Consider the following 12,919-nt stretch of genomic DNA (forward strand, 5'->3'; position numbering starts at 1 on the left):
TATATAGATAGTTACAATGGACCGCCACAACAATAGATGCCATTTAAAGGTAAATAGCATGTTTGTTAATAGAATTTTTATAGAAAACAAAAATATCCAGTATAACTGAGTCCTGCCCAGTTTCCAATTAAACTCACTTTTTCCACATTAAATCTTTATAACCTTCTTGAAGTCTTGAACACGTCAGTCCTACTCATTTTCCAATTTGAAATATAATAATAATAATAAAAAAAAGACTAGATCTATAATTGGAGTTTTAGGTTGTATTTTATTTACTTATGGTAACGTAAGTACATATGGGCAATAGCAATGGACCACCAAGACATACAATAGATGTCCTATAAAGATAAAAATAACATATCTATTAAAAAAATCCAGTAGAGTTGCCAATTAAACTCATTTTCAACATTAAGGCTGCTTTAGGTAGTTATCTAGAAAAAAGTTTCTATGGAAACAAAAAACGAAATAAAGTGTATGATGTCAATTTGGTGTATTTCGATTTTTTAGAATGAAAAAGAAAAAAAAAATGTTAGAAATGCAAAATGATGGAATGATGAAACCTTGTTCCATCATTTTGATTTCGTTCCAAATACAAAAATAAATAATAATAATAATAATAATAATAATAAATAGGATAATTGTTCCTAAAACAGATTCATCAAAGACCCTTTTTTTTTAACGGTATTTTGATACATAAATTGAAAATTATATGATGTTTATGGAATTGAATGACTACCAAATGTAGCCTAAATCTCTATAAACGACTTGAACATGTTATTCATGCTCATTTTTAAATTTAAATATATTTGAAAAGTCAAGGTTTTTTTTTTTTTTGTAAAAGAAAAGTCAAATTTAGGAGTTATTGAAGAAACCTTAGTACATATAGATTGTAGAATGAACCACCAAAATAAAAATGTCCTATAAAGATGAAGAAATAATCAATTTGGAACCAAGAGTTAATAAACGGACTTTTATGGAGGTTGAATGTAGGATCACCTGTTTGCTGAAAAAAAGAAGATGTATGATCACGTGGTTAAACATGTGAGCATCCAACACCCATTCAATTTATTATCATTATAAGGGTAATGAGAGATATATTTAAAAATAAAAAAGATAAATTTAAAAGAAAAGAAAAGAAAAAACAGACAAATATTTAATGCTTACATGTTCAACTAAATGATTATACAAATAGTGGATCCAATCGCAGTTTTATGTCCATCACCAATGCTTATTGGTGATCGAGACTTTGAATGCCCCGAACCGTTAAAAGAATCAAGATTGAATCTTACCTTCACTAAAAATTTTGTGAGGCTACGTTTGGTTACATATGGAACGTTTTTCTGCCTTAAGGGACCCGACTGATGAAGAACCGCCCCGATAACCCGTCCGATTTGACACCCTGAAAGTGCCCGCCCACCGTAACAAAATAAGTTTTGGATCTTCTACACATACGGTCAGAAGATGCCAAGTAACTCACTTTATAGACTTAAAATGGCAATGAATAGACACTTGGCATTCTCTGACTGTATATGCAACAAGCACGTACGTGCAGAGGAACTCAAAAATTTTTGAACACTCAGCGCATCGGTCGTGGCCCTGTCCCTCCGACGTATCCTCCTCACCATCCCTTAGAAAGATATTTAAAATCTGCTTATCCCTTCGCTCTCTCTTACTTGCCATCCAGACTCCATTGAGAGGAAGAGAAAGGAAGAAGAAGAAGAGCTAAGAGAAGGAAATTTAGAAATGGTGAAGATCTGCTGCATCGGAGCTGGGTACGTGGGTGGCCCAACAATGGCTATGATCGCCTACAAATGTCCTGACATCCAAGTCGTCGTCGTTGACATCTCCGTTCCCCGCATTAACGCCTGGAACAGTGATCGCCTCCCCATCTTCGAACCTGGCCTCGACGAAGTCGTCACTTCCTGCCGCGACAAGAACCTCTTCTTCAGCACCGACGTCGAAGCACACGTTGCTGAAGCCGATATTATCTTCGTCTCCGTCAACACTCCCACCAAAACACGAGGTCTCGGTGCCGGCAAAGCCGCTGACCTCACATACTGGGAATCCGCCGCTCGAATGATCGCCGATGTGGCCAAATCCGACAAGATTGTCGTCGAGAAATCCACGGTTCCAGTCAAGACTGCAGAAGCAATCGAAAAGATCCTCACCCATAACAGCAAAGGCATCAATTTCCAGATCCTCTCTAACCCTGAGTTCCTTGCTGAGGGTACTGCAATTGAAGATCTTACGAATCCCGATCGTGTCCTTATAGGCGGCCGAGAGACCCCAGAGGGCCAAAAGGCTGTTGCTGCCCTGAAAGCTGTCTATGCCAGGTGGGTTCCAGAGGATCAGATCATCACCATGAACCTCTGGTCCGCTGAGCTCTCCAAGCTCGCTGCCAACGCCTTCTTGGCGCAGCGGATCTCATCCATCAATGCCATGTCTGCCCTCTGCGAGGCCACTGGTGCAGACGTGTCCGAGGTGGCTTACGCCATTGGCAAGGACACGAGGATTGGAGGGCGGTTCCTAAATGCGAGCGTCGGGTTCGGCGGTTCTTGCTTCCAGAAGGACATCCTCAACCTCGTCTACATCTGTGAATGCAATGGGTTGACCGAGGTGGCCAATTACTGGAGACAAGTGGTTCAGATCAACGATTACCAGAAAGCTCGATTCGTGAATCGAATGGTGTCGTCGATGTTTAATACTGTATCCGGAAAAAAGATTGCAATTCTTGGGTTCGCATTCAAGAAGGATACCGGTGATACTAGGGAGACGCCGGCGATTGATGTGTGTGATGGATTATTGGGGGACAAAGCGGAGCTCTCGATCTATGATCCACAGGTGACGGAGGATCAGATCGGGCGAGATCTGGCGACGCACAAGTTCGATTGGGATCACCCGCAGCACTTGGTGCCCACTGGTCCTACGGCCAAAAAGAATGTAACTTTGACTTCGAGTGCTTACGAGGCGGCCATGGGAGCTCATGGTGTGTGTATATTGACCGAGTGGGATGAGTTTAAGACTCTGGATTATCAAAAGATCTATAATGGAATGGAGAAGCCAGCGTTTATCTTTGACGGAAGGAATGTGATTCATGTGGAGGCGCTGAGGAAGATTGGGTTCATTGTGTATTCGGTTGGGAAGCCATTGGATGCTTGGATTAAGGATCTTCCAGCAGCGGCTTAATTAGAACCGAATAGTCGGCCACGGTGATGATGATGTTTGATTGTTTGTTTTGATCTCATGTCTTTCTTTGGTTTTTGAAATTTTGATTCATAATATATATAGGATTTTTTTTTTTTTTTTTTTTTTTTTTTAATCCCTCCCTCCATGCTTGATCGTCATCTTCATCGAATTTCGGTTTTGAATTGGATGGAGAAATCAGTGTTAAGCTATTAATCGAGTATTGATTGCTCACTGTAAGCAGAGGAGAGTGAGGGGATTTTGATTTGATTCTTGTCTTCCAGTCTTCTTTTCTTTGATTTCTTTTAATTAATTGAAATTTTCATACTACTTATTCCATTTTTGTTTCATTATTTGTCTTTCTTTCTATTCTCCTGCAATTTTGGACTGCTGAAGAGAAAATTTATTGTAAACTCTCATGTCGCTGGTTATTGGTCCCTGATATAAATACCCAAACGAAACAATTAATACAAGAGGCTTTTTTTATTATAGAGGAGCAATAAACAAGGTGAAACAAATTATTAGGCACCTTGCAAGTGCTGAAGATACTCTCCCTAGCAGAATCTGGAATGGAGTACTTTATCCTCTGCTTGTGTTTGAAACGGATTTAAGACTTTGATATGTGAAGTTTGGATGCTTCCTTCTCGTTGCAAAGTAGCACTTGCGGAGTTGCATGTGCTTCCATATGAGCTTCGTACTTTTCCTGGGAATTGCTGTTTACCAGGTACTTAATCCTATGTTTGTTGTAAGCCTATGTTTGTTGTAAGGGAATTAAAAGAAAGAGAAATCAAATCAATATTAACTTTGTGTGGGCATATATAGACTATAGATGTACAAGAATGCGAGCAAGAGGTGCAGCTCAAGGGAATCTAACAAGGATTATAACGGAAAATACCAGATGGGATATTAGACACAAGAGGTCTAGATTGACTTTCAAGAGATTGTTCATTGGTTTGATGCTACTACTAATCATGGTTTCTACAAAACACTGAAGATGTTTAATTCTGAAACTATTCAGATAAAAGGGTGGAACTGTAATATCTATAGCTACTGTAATATCTAGTTACTAGTATTGCATACTCTTAGCCCTGTTATATGACATTTTTGGTTGATTTTAACTGCCATCTATCGTCAGCAATAGGAAAAAAAAGGCCAGCCCACATCAGTATATAGCAACAACAAAAAAAGCTGAAGCCTATAAAGACCACAACAAAGGAACTACTCGATGCCAAATGCATCAAAATTTGAAAATCCCACACAGAAAGACTGCTATCCACCAGGGTACTAAAACAAGGAATCAGTATCTTAATGGGGTCCAGAAGAGTGTAATCCGATCCCATTTGGATTGGGCCAGAAGAGTCTCTGCTTTTGTTTTTCTTCTATCAACTGTAGCTTTCTGTTTGAACTTGAGAGGGAAGGAATAAGTACATAAACCTTTTATAACCTAAACGCTACCTTAAATTTTAAACTCTGGTGGATGTGCCAAACTTCCGTTCAAACAACCGGTGCAGGAGGTAAATCTGGAGAACACTGGCCCCAATGAGTGCTGCAGATTCAAATACGGCCTTCTGGACTGCCCTTCGGCTCATTGCTTCATTCACTGCAGTCCGATTGCAAGAACACAGTTAGTTCTTGAAAACCAATGAAACCTTCATTACATAACTTAATGAATTATCCATTTGGATTTGTGTTTACAAGGAAAGGTGCAACTAGCTTCTTCCAAAGCGAAATATTCTTACAGGTCCTTCCTCATTTACTGGAAGTGATAAATCTACTATACCATTCTGCTTAGCATACGGGGGCTGTCTCTCTGCCTACTCCGTTCTGATGGTAACATCTTTTTGGACTTCTAAACAAGTGGGAAATCAATGAGATATGCAGACATCTCTGAATGTGGGCTGCACACTCGATTTCACTAGTGGAATACTGAATTGGTCACTAAATAAATAGCATCACAGCAAGGACAAGGGTTCTATTTTCTTCGAGGATAGAAAAGAGGAAATATAGAGTTCTAAGACAGACCTATTGCCTGGCGATCAGTTTGAGCTTCTAGCCAGTGCTGCTCAAACTGTATGTTGTATAGAGATTCCTCTAACTTCTCTATCTGATCCAACAAGGGCTTGAAGTGCTCTGCACACATTCACAAAAGTTAAGAGAGAAATTCCCAGAAGTCCACATTAACGTTGAGAAAAAATCCCCACACCCCAGGAAAAGAGAGGGGGTTTTTTTTTTTGAGGGAGGGGGGGGGGGGGTGGGGGATTAACTCAGCTCTCTTACCATCTTTAGCATGTTGATCATGGTAAGTAAAGTGACTAACATGTACATCGAAGTCGATGGTCTCATGATAAGGAGACTTGTTAGTGAAACAGAATTGGTGAAGCCCTTTCTTTTGAGAAATGAATTCAAACTTCTCACTTGTCTTGTCACGCGAATCATGGATTTGATCACCTAGAGGTCCCTTTACCTGACGATTTCAAAACCTTGGGATTAATTTCCGGAATTAAAACTCAAATGATCCCCAGCCAAGCATGTTTCTCTGGAGGAAACAGATATAACAATATATCATAGAGATCACACATTGAGGAAATAATGCAATCATAAGGCAAGAACAAAGCCTGTTTTGATGTTATTTGGATATAGGCCTTGTATTTTGTCGAGTGTGCTTCATTATTAGGCCCAAATATTAGGACCTAGGGGAACACGAATTTTCTTGAAGAGTTTAGTAAAGTGTAGCATGAGGAAGGTTAACTATACAAAGTCTAGTTTCTATTCTTTAATGTGTCCTATGTTGAGTCAAAAAAAGTACTAGGAGTTTATTTTTTAGGGGAGGGGATCTACATGCCACTCTCACGTATTGGAATCTCCCACTCCAACCCAATGGGCGCACGGGTGAAAGTCCCTCACAATTCATATCCAGAGGGTCCACATGGTCAAGGAAGACAGAGTGTGTCAGATAAATATATGACCACTTCTTTTAGCTTATTTTTAATAGTTTATTTTTCTTTAAGAAAGACTCAAATTAGGAGTCCTGAAGTAGTTAGGACATTTCTCTTAGAAGAGTTTCTAACTTTTTTACACTTCTATATAAATTGATGTAACCCCTACTGTTTTAGTGGAAGTTGTGGAACAAAGAATATATTTTGTGTGAGGGGAGCTGTGCTTATCAGGGCCAAGTGAATGCTGTTCTCTCATAATTCACTCCTATATGATTATTTCATCTCTCAAATTTCTCTCCATTATTATTCTCGTTTCTCAAACTTACTGTTCACAGGTGCTGCTCACAGCCCCATAAGAGTGCCTTGTTTCTTATTCTTTACTTTTATTTAATCAGCAAGAATAAAATAATAACTTTTCATTCAACCGAAAGAAGATAATTACACGTGTAGATGCATCCATATATACCCCCCCCCCTAAAAACAGGAAAAACCTATACATTAGAATAAAGAAATATTAATATAAATAAAACTCAAAAAGGAAATCATTCATAAATCAAAATCAGGATGGGACACAATTCCTATCTAACCCAATTAAAAATTAAACAAGCTAAAGACCAATTTGTTAATATGTGACAATAACAACACAAATTCCTGGGAGAACTCTAGGACGGTCTTAGAGCACCCTCCTCTTTATTTCCCCTCCATAAACCCCATGCCCCAGCATATGGAAGTAAATTTCATAAAATACTCCTTGTTCCTTTAAAGAGGCTCTTTGAACACTAAATAAACAAATAATGAACATCTGCAGGCTGTCATGTAATCAATAGGGTGTGGAAGACCGCCTTTGAGAGTAGATACTTATGTTTGGGTTTTTCCTTTTCACAGGCACCAACCCTGAGTATTTTATAACAAAAGGGTTACCATCTTCCTAAGGGACGTTATATTTGTTTGCATCAATAGGAGTTGGTGACTCGGTAGCTCACCTCTTTCTTTCATGCAATTTTGCAGGGAAGTTTGTACATATTTCTCGAGTCTCCACCCAACACCTTTCTGTCCTCTTCTCACAACTGGATCTCATAGCCATAGAGAAGGCTAACAGATTATACACTTCCCCATTTCCCTCTTCATCAGTTTTATTCTAAAATGTAGAAACCATATCACTCTCCCATCCCAAAGGATCCACTTTCCTAATTCCTCTTTTTCACTCAAACTCCCTACCAGGAATCCATCAAAAAAAAAATTTTTTTTTTGGGGTGAGGGGGGGTGGGGGGGATTGGGATTATTTGTTTCTTCAAATTCTATAAACCTAACCCTTTTCCTTCCTCTTCTTTTGTAGTTCAGCACACAGCCAACAAAAAATACAAATCAAGTATCTAACTAATTTAGAACACTTGGGTTTCACAATTAAATTAGTCTTCAAGAATGAAATCAAACCAAATTACTCTAGAGCTACAATTGACTAGGATGAAACTTTGAGACAATACAAAGGTAAAACTAAGGTTACGGTTCAGAAGAAATCGTGGTAAATGATTGTGTGAAAAGATATTAGGGTTTTGTGATGTTGCATGGACTAGAGTCTGTTATGGCTGGAGAGAGAACGAGAGCAGGTTGCCAACAAGAAATCCCTTCTGGTTGGCAGGCCTGTTTCTACCATGTGGCTAGTTGTATAAGGCCAAAATTTAGTGGAGACCTCCCTACTCACATGCCAAGTTCAACCCAGTTCACCAGCATGGCATGATGACACAGTAGAATTTTTTAGACTACCAAAAAGAGTACAGATTAATGGAAGCACGGACATACATGGGAGGGTTTGCCACGATATGGGAGAGTAAACGACTGAATTTGGGTCTAAAATTTGACATGCATCCAATCTAGATCATTCCGTAAACATCAAATATCCAGGATTGCCATATCATCCTTCCACACGGCACAAATAAGTGTGCCAACCAGGATGGAATCATGGTTTGCCCAACCAGGAATCTTTTTACCATAAAAGAACTTCTTAAAGGCTAAGGTTTGGTGTCTATCAAAGTTCGAATGGTTATAGGGATTAATCTAGCAGGAGATGGGTGCAGAAAGGAGAGGCTTGATGGAAAACACGGGTGAAAAGGCTAGCCGTTTGGGTAGAATGGCTGCTGTAACAGAGGGATAAAAATAGAGTTATAAGGGAGGAACAAGAGAACAGATTGTTTCCTAGGAAGTAGGAACTACTTGGGGTTTTAAGAATGAACCTTTAAAAAGAGGCCTGTGAATCCGTAGAACAGTGCCAAAACTTGAGAGAAAAATCCATTACTGGTTGAAAAATTCATGCAGGAGGTAAAGCCTCATATACACTTGGTAAGTCGCAAAGTAAAAGGTACTTACTAAAGGCAAAGCAGTACAGAATACCCATGTCATTAAACATGCTAAACCACATTTCATGTTGATATATCACATTCGTTATCTAAACTTCTCTCCTACTTTTCCAATACCAATCTGGAAAATTTCCTTTCTCTTTCCCACTTCCCCACCACCCTCAAAAAAAGATAAATAAATAAAGAAGGAAGAAGAAGAAGAGTAGATGAACCTTAACATAAGACACAACGCAATGTAGGCTACATATTTTGAATGAGAAACAAACAGTAAAACTTGAGCAAAACTCTGCACTCAATTACTTGGGGTAAACAAGACTCACCACAAGATCTACACCATCATAACTAATATGCCATCGTGCGTCAGCCTTAATTACAACAAAGGAGACATGAACTGTATCCCCTTCATATTCAATATTATGAGAGAAGCACTCTTCCCTGTCAATCACGAATCTTACACCAACTGCTGATTGCAAGCCTGATATGAACACCAGAAATACAACGACAAAAAAATTTGAGGACCATTTTTCCATCTGCATATGTGATATGACAACAATTTCATATTTAGTATTGGTTAATCTGACAAAACTACCAAATTAGAAAAGTAAGTGACCAAAAAGCTGTGAGGTAGATAAAATAACAGAAATAAGTAACACAGAGCCTGATAATAAAGTTTATTTCTAAATCTGTACACCTTAAAGTTTGCATAGTAGCCCAAACAAGTTACTTAAGCAAGTTTATAACACTAAATTGTGTAACAGACCAACAGCGCCAAAACTGTACAACAAGCGCATTTTCGACCAAGCTTCCCAGAAAATTGAATATCGAGACCAATAATAATGAAATTCAGGGAGTGGAGAACCCCCAAAACCCTCTTTAAGAACGGCTGGTCAATCCAAATAAGAAGCATAAAAAAGAAAAACTAAAACTCCTCAAAGCTCGCAGCCCATCAGCTTGCACAACCAACATAGAAAAACAATTTTAAACCCATCAAAACTTAGACTTTTCAAGCAATTTCATAGCTCGTACTAATATCAGAATAAGGGTAACTTGGAGATCTGTGATTAACCCCAATAAATCATATAAGCGAAAAAAGGAAACACACAAATCTAGTGAGAGTTGTGAGATTCACCTCTAATTATTTTTGCAGAAATCAGATGAATAGTATAAACCTTCGGGCTCCCAAGTCCTATTACACAGTCAGCGATGAACAAAACAGCAGTCAAATTGTTTGTTGGGCAAAGCTTGGATCATAAAAGAGAAATCAATGTCAAGAATTTAAATACAAGTAAAAAAATAAAAGAAAAAATCTATCCATAGCTTCGTAGATTACCGCGGGTGGGTGTGCAACTGCTGACTGCAGATGGGATCGCCGGTGGGGAGAACGGGAGCTCTACTGTTCGTGGGGCTAAACTAAAACTGTAAACACGGAATAGAACTCTGGAGAGGAGGGGTCCACCTAAGTTGTGGATGATCTGGACCGTCTATCGACGTGGCTTGAATCTAGATTGTAGAGTGTCCGTGAAGTTTTTTGTTTTCTCGACGACCTCTTTGGACTTTGTGTTTGAAATTAGAAGGCCCCGCAATGTAGGGGTGTCAATTCCTAAACCGAATCGGTAAAATCGGCCGGACCGAATCGATAACAACCCGGATCGAATCGAACCGAAGCCTTATTGGTTCGGTTCGGTTTCGAGTATTGTAACCCCAAAATCAAACCGAACCGCACCGAAAACCGGATGAACCCGAAACCAAACCGAAACCGGCTCAAAACCCGGACCGAAACCGAAACCAAACCGGTAAGAAACCGAAACACTCCATAATTCATTAAAAAAATCAAAATTTGAATAGTTTTGTATACATTTGTATGGAAAATCGAATCCAAACTAGACCAAAAACCAAAACCAACCCGGTTACAAATCGATTTAAGAAACCGAAGTTCAACAATTCATCATTTGGTTGTTTCCTAATGGCTCCACACCGGTTTAAAAAACCGATCCAAACCGAAATGAACCTAATAAATCCAAACCGGTACCAACCCGAACCCAAATCGCACCGAAGCCGACACCGGACCGAAACCGATAAATCCTTAATGGGTCGGTTTCGATCACTTCCAAACTCACACCAAAACCGGTGGAACCGGACCGAAACCGCACCAACCCGGACCGTTGACACCCCTACAATGGGGATACTTTCTTGTATTCTTTGATGTTTGTTCTAAAGAAAACCCAAAAACTGACCTTTGGTTGTTATTTCTTATCCTTTTCCTTCTATTTTGGTATTTTATTTTGGGGTTACAAGAGCGGGACCACATATTGCTCTTTCTTCCCTAAGCTGATGGGATCCGGCTCCTCTCCATAGACGGCATCACCCAAATAGTGTCTATAGGGGCCTACGTATGTGACACATGTCTTTAAAGATCCTCTACCCCCAAAAAACCTAACCATGCATGAGAGCTTTTCAATCTGTACTCGAGCACTTTTAATCAAATTAGGTGCCGTTTGATAACACTCTGGGAGAATGTTTCTGGTGTTCTTCTATTCTGCGGGAATGTAAATAGAACAGAAATATGTTTGGCACGTCCGGTTCATTTTTTTATTCTCCCGGAATGAACCAATGAAAAAGAATGAGTAAAGAATACATTGCAAGAGTACCAAAAAGTTGCTTTTCTATTCTTTTAGAAATTTAAAAGAACAAACCTATTCATAACCCCACAATTTCTTTTCTCCATCTCCGGACCAAAAACCCCCAAATCCTAAGGAGAGCCTGCAATAGGTTTTCACTCTCGGTCGCGGCTTCCTGCAACTGTCGCCGCTTCCCTGCAACGGTCGTCGCTTCTCTCCTCTCGGTCGCTGCTGCCCTCTCTCTCCTTCGCCGCTTCAACGGTTTTTCCTCTCGGTGGCAGGTTGGTCGCAGGTCAATCGCCGCTTCCTTCTATCTCTCTCTCGGTCGCAGGTCGGTGGCAGGTCGATCGCCGGTCGCCGGTCGCCGGTCGCCGCTTCCTTGCCTTTCACGATCGTGCCTCCTTGCAACTCACGATCAAAGCCGCCGCTTCCCTGCAACTCACGATCAAAGCCGCCGCTTCCCTGCAACTCACGATCAAAGCCGCCGCTTCCCTAAAAGAAATTATATTGTTGTTGATCAAAGCCGCCGCTTCCCTAGAGAGAGAAACCGGGTGGAAGAAAATGGTGTAAATGCTAAGTGGCGGCGAAGAGGGTAAGAGCCGGTCGAAGCCAAACGATGGGGAGTCGACAACGCCGAGGGTGTTGATGATTCTTTCGTTCGTTATGGAGAGACTGGTGACTCGAAATGATGGGTTGGTGGTGGTGCAGAGAGGTGGCTTGAAGGAACAACCACCACAACAGGTGGTGGAAGGTGAGGTGAGGTCGCCGCCGGGAGGGAAGGGGTTGAATGCTTTTCATGGAGTAAGAGCACCGAGTATTAGCATATCAAAGTACTTGGAGAGGATATATAATTACACAAATTGCAGCCCTTCTTGCTTCGTGGTGGGGTATGTTTATATAGATAGGTTGGTGCATAGGCATCCTAACTCGCCTGTGGTTTCTCTCAACGTCCATAGGTTGCTGGTTACTAGTGTCATGGTTGCATCCAAGATGCTTGATGACTTGTAAGCTCTCTCTCTCTCTCTCTCTCTCTCTCTCAAGATACACACAACACAGTTTATTTTGTCTGGGGCTAATGAATTAGGTGATTGATTGATTAATTTTTGTGGGTTATTGAGAGATTGTGTTTGGGTAGTGGGGTGAATTTGAAGCCAAGTTATTGAGGGGTTATGGATCAAAGTTAATTGGTATTTTAAGTGGGTTTTGATGGCTTAATTGGTGATCAAGTGGGTTCTTTGTGTCTTGATTAGTTCTTGGAGTTGAATTGTTGGGTGTCGTGATCTACAAAGCTCTGATGCATGGGTTCTGTTCTAAATTGAGCTTGAACTGCTGGTTCAGTATCTTAGGGTTTTAATTTGTAATGAAAACTGGGGTGGAAGGTTGTTAGGAGGTTAGGTTTGTGGAGAGATAGGTCTTGACTCTGGAGTAGGAGAGCTACCAGCGTCAATGATCCAGATTTCTTTGGCAGCAATTGGGGAGGTGGGTTTTTGGTGGATATACATATAGAAGGTTAGGTTGTATCTGGTTTGGTTATTGAACTACTTTTGGATCAGCTTGTTGAGCCAGCTTGAAGTTTTTTTTCTTTTAGGGTGAGGTGGGGGTAAGAGAGTAATGCTAGTAGGGTTTCCCTTCTCCTCTGCCCTCGTCTGCCATGAATGACACGTCTAGCATTCACTACAATACTTCATCTTTCACACCGGAAAGTTTTCAGGCAGAAGAGATAGAATTGAATAGATTTACTTATACTAGGCAATTTACTGAGTATTGCCATGCTAGGCAATTCACTACATTTAGAATTTCACCTGGAAATACCAATGAACAACTTGAG

At 40.2% G+C, this 12,919-nt stretch overlaps 3 protein-coding genes across 4 annotated transcripts; 2 read left to right on the top strand and 1 right to left on the bottom strand.

Moving 5' to 3' along the window:
• Positions 1 to 1,576: 1,576 nt before the first annotated feature.
• LOC122059733 (UDP-glucose 6-dehydrogenase 5-like) lies at positions 1,577 to 3,522 on the top strand. Its single transcript, XM_042622750.1, has one exon. It carries the CDS (start codon positions 1,744 to 1,746, stop codon positions 3,184 to 3,186), a length of 1,443 nt encoding a protein of 480 aa, XP_042478684.1. The 5' UTR covers positions 1,577 to 1,743; the 3' UTR covers positions 3,187 to 3,522.
• An 859-nt stretch (positions 3,523 to 4,381) lies between these two features.
• LOC122059734 (transmembrane emp24 domain-containing protein p24beta2-like) lies at positions 4,382 to 9,959 on the bottom strand. Of its 2 annotated transcripts, XM_042622751.1 has the most exons (6): positions 9,804 to 9,959; positions 9,603 to 9,659; positions 8,794 to 9,003; positions 5,461 to 5,647; positions 5,206 to 5,313; positions 4,382 to 4,783 (listed from the first exon to the last, which is right to left on the bottom strand). In XM_042622751.1, the coding sequence occupies exons 3-6, from the start codon at positions 9,001 to 9,003 to the stop codon at positions 4,647 to 4,649; spliced, it is 642 nt and encodes a 213-aa protein (XP_042478685.1). In that variant the 5' UTR covers positions 9,603 to 9,659; positions 9,804 to 9,959; the 3' UTR covers positions 4,382 to 4,646. The 2 variants fall into 2 exon arrangements, with proteins under 2 accessions (XP_042478685.1, XP_042478686.1); XM_042622752.1 differs by lacking the exon at positions 9,804 to 9,959 and having other exon boundaries at positions 9,603 to 9,722.
• Positions 9,960 to 11,619: 1,660 nt separating this feature from the next.
• LOC122058601 (cyclin-U1-1-like) lies at positions 11,620 to 12,271 on the top strand. The gene has a single exon (XM_042621233.1). The coding sequence runs from the start codon at positions 11,662 to 11,664 to the stop codon at positions 12,097 to 12,099; it is 438 nt and encodes a 145-aa protein (XP_042477167.1). The 5' UTR covers positions 11,620 to 11,661; the 3' UTR covers positions 12,100 to 12,271.
• The last annotated feature ends 648 nt before the right edge of the window (positions 12,272 to 12,919 follow it).

The sequence above is a fragment of the Macadamia integrifolia genome, chromosome 13 (genome assembly GCF_013358625.1).
Source record: "Macadamia integrifolia cultivar HAES 741 chromosome 13, SCU_Mint_v3, whole genome shotgun sequence".
Lineage (NCBI taxonomy): Eukaryota > Viridiplantae > Streptophyta > Magnoliopsida > Proteales > Proteaceae > Macadamia > Macadamia integrifolia.